Genomic DNA, 7,803 nt, shown 5'->3' with positions numbered 1-7,803 from the left:
CCCCCCAGGAGGTCCCACTCAGGCCTCGCGTTTGCAGCGAGGCGGCTCCAGCCCAGGCAGCGTCTGAGGCGCAGGGAGGTGAAGTCCGCACGCACAGCCCGACGAGACGGGCCGGGATTTGAACCCAGGCCGTTAGGCTCCAGCCCGTGCACGTCGTTCCCACCGCTGTGCAGGGCTTTGTGAGACGGGAGACGCTGTCCTCACAGAGCTGGGGGGGGGGGGGGGGGGGCGCGGATGCTTGCCAAGNGGACCCTGTCGCCAGCCGCAGGGCCTTTCCCCCCCGCTGATGGCTCAGACCCTGCCAGGCTCCCCCAGTGAGCCAGGGGCCCAGCTGGGGAGGCAGCGAAGGACTCACGGCCCCGACTTGAAGAGCTTTTGTCTCATAAGTAATAACTGTTTAGTAATGAAACTTGGTGTCATTGGGTCCAAATCTTAGCTTCCCCCTGAAGGAGAGGTTTGTTGAAGGCATTCTTGGAGCCTAGGAAAGGGAGAGGGGTGCACTGTACTGGCAAAGGAGGGGTGCCAGAAAGGGCACCTACGAAAGGGCAAGGGGTTGCCTGAGGTGCCTCCTAGTAAAGAGAAGATCCTCCGCAAACTTCCCCCATAGACCCCAGAGAGGGTCTTGCCAGGGGAGAAGACTAGAAATAAGTCTTTTGTGTCCTACAATTCTAGGGGGTATCATTCATATGATAGTTTAAATGAATGCCTCAATGCCTCCCCAACCAACCCCTGGCATTGTATAGTATGCAACCTGCGCAACCATACATGGCAGGCTGGCATGGACTGATACACAACAGAATAAATCACCTTGCAGCTAGGTCCACAGAAGCCTTGCTAAGCCCTTATCACTGACTTTTCAAGGCCTAGAGCTGCCCAATGCTAAGCCTCTGTGGTGTGTGTGTGTCTGTGTCTGTGTGTGTTTGCGCATGTGTGTGTATGTGGTGTATTTATTCAGCTTTCCAGGAAGCACGAGTTCATGAGCGACACCAACCTCTCGGAGCATGCAGCCATTCCCCCCAGGTCATCCGTCCTGTCTCAGATGAGTTTTGCCAGTCAGTCCATGCCCACCATCCCAGGTATGCACCCTGCCACCACCAGTGCCAAAAGGCACAGATATGATGGGTCACCAGCCTGGGGGGAGGGGGAGGGGTGGAGACTGTATTTACACAGCAAAGGGGCCAGGCACCCTGGGGGCACGAGGCTCTGCTCAGGGGCACCCTCCCTCCTCTGAGCTCACACCACACCCACCCGTTCTGTAGGGGAAGCTGACCTGCAAGCGGTGTCCTGGGCTGGGGTGGAGGTCTATTGCCACTCCTGTCCTCAGGAATCACAGGAATCCACTTCTCACACTGGTGGCCCTGCAATGGCCCTGCATTCGCAGTTAGCTAGGCCTCCCCCGGGGCCAGAAGCCCTGTGTTTCCTTCTTTGACCTGGAACCCTACTTCAGGAACTTGCAGAAACTGCCAGCACATCTTATGGAGGTCCAGTGTCTAATGCTTAGTCGCCACCTCCTTCCCCCATCACTCATGCATCATCCAGGGAGGAGGTTAGCAGCACACGGATGACCGTTCCTAATTCGCAGAGGGTGAAGCTACAGCCCTAATGGGGATGGGCACACCTGAGGTCGCTGCGTCTGACATGCCGCTGCCTCGAGGGTCAGCCGCTCTGGGCCAGGCTCCCTGTGCCGAGGGCGAGAGCAGGGAGGAGCAACACAGGCCAGCACGGCCCCGTGGGCCTTAGCAGGCAGCTCTCAGCAAAGAGATCTGCTATTTCTCAAGTGCTGACCGCCACTAGGCCCTTCCTGTGCTACATTCCTCTTTTATTTACGCCTCAATACATACCTATGAAGTAGATTATGTCATCAGCCCCATTGTGTGGATGAGGAAACTGAGGCACTGAGAATGCCACCAGCTAGGTAGTGGCAGAGGCTGAGCATAGACCAGGCCCTCTGCCCCTGGAACCCCGTACTTAACCCCCCTCCCAGCCACACCAGGCGGGACAGCCGCACCTGCCCCAAGCTCTGGCGTTCAGCCAGACGCACAGTCCTTCCACTGTCACCCGCTCGCACCACTGCAATAAATACCCTGGAGGTCTGTGCCCTTGTCCCCATTTTGCCAACATCAAAACCGAGAGGCAAGAGGTGGCTGATTGGTCAGGTCCTTGCCTCTCCGAGCTGGGAGCTAGAACCGGCAGTTGTTCCCAGCAGCCCCTGCCTTGGGGAAAAAGGAAACCCAGGCCCCCGGTGTAGAAAGGCTAAGGAAGAGTCAGCTCACATTGTCTCCCCACCTGGGGGCAAAAGGCCACATCCCCTGAGGAAACCAGGGCCCCAGTGGCCAAGGNAAGGCTTTGATCGGGCCAGGGGGCAGGCCCCTGTCTGTGGGGTTGGCACGCCTCGCCAGGAAGACAGCTTCAACACCCCCTTCAGGGCCGCAGGCAGGCCTTCCCGCCTCCCGCCTGGCTCCGTGACTGCCTCCTGGGACTCCGTCCCACAGCCTGTGTCCTGCCCGCCTCCCCCACGTCACCCTCCTGTCCCTTGGGCACTTCTTCCGCTCCACCCACCCACTCACCCCTACTCTCCACTCTCCTTCCAGCCCTGGCGCTCTCGGTGGCGGGCATGCCTGCGATGGATGACGCCAGCGCGTCCCCCCGCCTCAGTCAGACCTTCTTCCCTCTCTCAGAGGGTGACAAGAAGACGCTCAAACGGAAGAAAGTAAATCAGTTCTTCAAGACGATGGTGAGGACCCAGAAGGATGAGAAGACAAGGGTATATGGGGAGGGGGAAGGGAAGAAAGCAACGCAGAGAGGAGAAAATGGGGGGTGGGGGTGGGGAATGAAGGCATGTGCGTGTGTGCACCCCCAGGGAGGCTTGGTCAGGGCCCACAGGGCTTGGGACCCTAGCCAGAAGTGCCCCCACTGCAGTTCTCTTCTTGGGCCCTGGTCTCCGAGCAGGACTGGGTCCGGCTGGGCCACAGGGACGTCCCAAGGGGACACACAGGGCCCCTGGGACCTCAGGAGCAGTAGCTGTCCTTTACCAAAGCTGCCTTCTGGTACGGAGGCTCTGGGTCAGAGCCACAGTAGCTGGCCATCTTTAGAACCTGGAAGTGCTTTTTAGTTTGTTTTTTTTTGGAAGAGCTTTCCTATTCAACTTTTATTACAAAATTCTACTAATTAAAAGTTAGTTTCCAAGGCCTGACTTTTCAAGTCCCATCTCCTATTGTTACTTGGCGGTCTTCACTTGAGATAAAAAAAAAAAATGTACCATTGGCACTTCTGATCCTCAAGATGATATAAACCCGAACTCTGCTACTATAATAATCCCAAGTTTACTGTGAGCATGCAGTGAGTCAGGCACCATGCTAAGCACTTTGCAAACATGGTCCGATCTGACCTTCCACCACCCCTGTGAGGATTCTACATGGCTCACAGAGTTAGGTAGGCGACTGGCCCAAGTAAGTGCTTGCAACAGCCAAGTGTGTGCTCTAAGCACTGTGGGGTGCTGCCTTTCTGGCCACATTCAAGGTCATGGCCCCTCATCCTCCCTGGGCTTTGGGCAGGAATCCTTGGGATTGGGGCTAAGAGGCCCCACCTTGGTGCTCATGAGAATCCCATCCTGGGATTGTGCATGTTTATTTTCTTCTCCCACAAAGCTGGCCAGCAAATCTCCTGAAGATAGCAAGCAGATCCCCGATTTCCTGTCCTCTGACCTGTGAGATGCTGCTGACCAGGGCCACACATCGGGAGCCAGGGAGAGAAGTTTCCAGAGGAGTAGAGCCACGGTGGGACATCGATGCTTCACACAGTGGGGAGACGACCTCCTACCAGTTGCCCTTGCTCAGAGGAAACACCTGTGATCCAGGTGCTGGGTGAGGATGCCCAGCTTGGATTGTGGGCCCTGGTCATGAGGAACCAGCAAGGACATTTTCTCCCACTGTGCTCTCCCCAGTATCCTCGGCACATCTTTTTATAACCCAGTTTCTTAGGTATAAGGAGCTGTATTTTTATTTCATTTTCTAAGTCCTAGCATTTAACAGAAATGCCTTTTAAATATTCTTTTATTTTATTTTTGGTTAATAGTTTTGTACTTTACATTTTTTAATACAGCCAGCCAGTGTTCTTCCTAGCTGATCGTCTCTAAAGCGTTGCTGTTTCTCACTGACAATAAAAATGGTTTCATGACTCCAGTTAGCCTTGTTGCATAATTCTTCAGCCGCATCCTTGAGGCCTGGAGAGGGGAGGGACAGCAGGCCACCCAGGCCCTGCAGGGATGTTAAGGGACCTGGCTCCAGCCTGTCTAAGTGCCAGACTTGCCCACTTCGTTCATGCCACCCCAAAGAATCTCCTCCATGGAGGCTGGGGTGTAGGGATACCAGTAGAGTCTGCCAAAATCTTCCTCAGGTCATCTTCATATCATCTTTCTCCTCTTCTGGAAAGGAATGGAAAAAACCACCAGATGGTCAAGAGTTAGGGAAAGCGTGGACTAAAACTCCACCCTCTGGATTTTGTCACAGGTCAGAAGGGGTAGCTTTTCTTAGAGGAATCCTAGGCTCCTCAGATGGAGCCCAAGCCGGGCAGAGAAGAGAGTGCAGAGCAGTGGCCCACCTCCATAGCCCGAGGGAGCTGTGCAGGAAGAGATGTTGGTGGGCAGAGGCTGAGGACTCCATTTGGGAAAGATGTCAGCACTGGGTGGATATGAAGTGCAGGGCAATGTGGGGCTCACAGGGAAAGTCATCTGGAGACGTGGGGTGGACACTCACTTCTATAAGAAAGAGTCCCTGGGGATATTAAGGGATGAGAGAGAATGATAATAAGAGCTCAAATTGATTGCTCTCGACTGTCCTCAGAACAGTGTTATAGACATGATGAGAATTAACTTCCTGTATCAAGACTTAGGAGGTGGTGATGAGTATTACCCAGATGAAGAAACAGAGGCATGAAGTGATCTAAGATCATCCGCTTGGTAAGTGGAAAGGCTGGGATTCAAACCCAGGAAGACAGATGGGAAGCTTGGCTTTTAACCATGACCCTGTGCTGTCTGTCGGACACCTTTGTGCCTGAGTCCTTGGAGCCTTTGTCCACCCCAGTCTCTCCCTGGGGGCCTCCAGTTCCCTTTGCCAAGCCCCACACCTGTGGCTGGTCCAGCGTCCAATTTCCTCAACAGTTCAAGAAGTCCCATTATGGCGGTCGTTGGCATTCCAAAAGAGCAAGAAGTGAGGGTCCTCAAGAAGCTGAGGAGCTGGACACACCATGACGTCACGTGTAGACACTGCAGTTTGTGTCCCTTATCGTATCTGTTAATTCTGTTCCGCCCGCTTCCTCTCCCGGTTACAGGCTTGAGCTTCCCAGGCCTGCCTTTTCTCAATCCAAACTGTGAAATCCCAAATGTTTCATTTTGAAATGTCTGCTCTTCCAACTACCAGTGGCAAAAATCTCAACGAAGACGAGAAAATGATTCCCGCTTTTCCATTTTCGACTGTAGAAAACCAGATACGATCCTTTGCCTTGAAATTGCAGATGTCATTTCTCACCAAGGCATCTTGCAGAGACTGTGGCTGTGTCCCAGGAAAGTCAGCTCTAACCTCTAAAAATCCCATCACTGTTCTCCTGGCTCAACAGTGTGTGGCCCTGGTGGTGATATTTCTGAGTTCCGTTTTCTGAAAATTGTCAGCATCTGAGTTTTTATTAAATCTGATGGGGTCTTGAGCACTCCGTCTTGTCCTACAGAAATGAGGCAAACAGTGAAATTTCATGGATTCTTATTTAAACAGAGTTTGAGCGTCAAATCTCATTTCAATTAGGACTCTCATCACAACTCTAGATGTTGTGGTCACGCGGCAGTAACGGTAATGTCGGCAGTAAGAACAGTAACAAACAATAATAATATAGCTTCCATTTACCAGACACTCTGCACATCTTTTCCTTAAATCCTCACCCAATCCCGTGAGGTTGGCAACAGGAAGCCAACCAGGAAACCCAGACTCGGGGAGCCAGCAGTGTGCCTTTGTCACCCAGCCAGTGAGGGGCACAGCCAGCTGTGTCCACTTCTAGCCTCTTAATCCATATGTTCACTTTCTGGTTGTAACCTCAGCTCAGTATCAGACTGTACATTCCATACCCATCGTGAAAGTCTCCCCCACAATGCCAATGATGGCCCCCAGGATAAGTGAGGGTGTGGGCTATGTGTCCAGCACAACTCTCCTTGTGCCCCTGGATGTTTCCTTACTATAAGCAAGGACTGTCAGAAGCTGGCCAGTGCTATCAAGGAAGGACACATGGATACCTTAGAGCCTGCAGGGAGCGAGGGTGGGTGGGAAGGATGGGAGGTGGGAGGAAGGATCCACTTAATACATCTTTTCCTTTCTGATGGAGAGTTTTCAGGGACCTTTAGAGATTATTTCATCCAACCCTTTCATCTTACAGTTAAATGACTCCTCCAGGGTCACATAGCTGTGATCAGCAGGACTCCATCTAGAATCAGCCCTGCCTGACTCAATGATTTCCTTGTAGGTAATCTCCCCTTGGTAGCATTCCCTCACCCCCTGCTTACACACCCAGAGACCCCTTCTTTCTGCTGTCCCTTCCTCTGCCTCTGAGACAGAGCTGATATCTACCATTCACACTTTAGTGTGATCTAGGACACCAAGTTTACTCTTCTTAGGGGAGGGGCATTTTTTTAGCCTTCTCTCTAAGCATAGAGTGGAAACTTTCTTTCTTCTGGACTTTTAGGCTTACATCAGCAAATAGTAGAGAAATTCAGAGAAACAAATGACTTTCCCAGCATCTAAAATCAGTCTGGGCTCTGCCTTCCAGACATCCTAACCTGTAACACGTCTGTTTACTGTTCCTTCTCAGCACTGGACAGCCTTCCTGTCATGGCTCTAGTTCCCAAGGAAACAGATCCTTAGGCAATGACTGATTACCTGTATTGGGGGGCTATGCATTCCTAGAGTGGTGATAAAGAGGGAAGTGGATTGGAAGCAGTGGAAGGTGATGGGGAGTTACCTGCCAGCCTGAGGAATGGAGCCATGTCACAGATTCCATGTTGGTCAGCTTCCAGCAGGCTGGACGCTCAGCAGTAGCAATGACTATATCATCCTTGATGAGAAGGATATCGTGTTGTTGGACCCATGCACAGCCTGCATCTCTGCTCATTCTGTGGTCCATTGGACAAGCAAGTGATAGCTGAGGAGCAAGGCTGACTGACAGTACTAGTCATCCGATTCACCCGATCACTGCCCACTTTATCAATAGTCTTTCTGGTGGGCATTAAAATGTGGATCTACAAGCTTTGAACCTGGTCCTGCTGGATCATGCCTGTACTTACTTCCTAGATCCCAGTCGTCAATCTTCTAGTATTATTCTTTTCAGTCCTCTGACCAACCAGCCAAACCATGTTCTACTGCCCAGGAGTGTGAATGTCTATCTCAGCTCATGTCTCCCTCTATTAGGTAAGCCAATAGCACCATGGATCCATTCCCAGCTAGCACCAACAGAGTAGGCCACCTGTCAGGAAACAAGGCTTCAGTCCTGTCCCTCTCCCTAAGTTGGCCGTATGGAACCCCTCCATGGGTCCACAGGTCTGGGTTGCTGGAAAGACATCAGTGAAGCAAAGGTAGGTACCATGGGATTNATCATGACCTAAGCGAAAGTCGGACTCTTAACCGACTAAGCCACCCAGGCGCCCCTCCATGGGATTCTAAAAATAGGATGGATTTCTGCCGTGTTGACCCACCTTATGACTCAGAGACACCCATGACACCCATGATGGACATCTCCAGTTGCTTTGTCACTTGTTTCTTCCAGTGA

The 7,803-nt window shown here is 52.3% G+C and overlaps 1 protein-coding gene across 1 annotated transcript in view; it reads left to right on the top strand.

Annotated features, from left to right (window-relative positions):
• DOCK2 (dedicator of cytokinesis 2) overlaps window positions 1–4,181 on the top strand; it is a 415,343-nt gene extending 411,162 nt beyond the window's left edge. Inside the window, exons 48-51 of the mRNA XM_077757359.1 lie at window positions 9–78; window positions 885–1,076; window positions 2,592–2,734; window positions 3,648–4,181. Coding sequence (XP_077613485.1) covers window positions 9–78; window positions 885–1,076; window positions 2,592–2,734; window positions 3,648–3,710 — 468 coding nt within the window. The 3' untranslated portion in view covers window positions 3,711–4,181. The remainder of the gene's footprint in view (window positions 1–8; window positions 79–884; window positions 1,077–2,591; window positions 2,735–3,647) is intronic.
• Window positions 4,182–7,803: the final 3,622 nt, after the last annotated feature.

Source organism: Crocuta crocuta, unplaced genomic scaffold (genome assembly GCF_008692635.1).
Source record: "Crocuta crocuta isolate KB4526 unplaced genomic scaffold, BGI_CrCroc_1.0 scaffold131, whole genome shotgun sequence".
Classification (NCBI taxonomy): Eukaryota; Metazoa; Chordata; class Mammalia; order Carnivora; family Hyaenidae; genus Crocuta; species Crocuta crocuta.
Note: the sequence above shows the minus strand (reverse complement) of the source record. Positions and strands in the feature narration are given on the sequence as shown.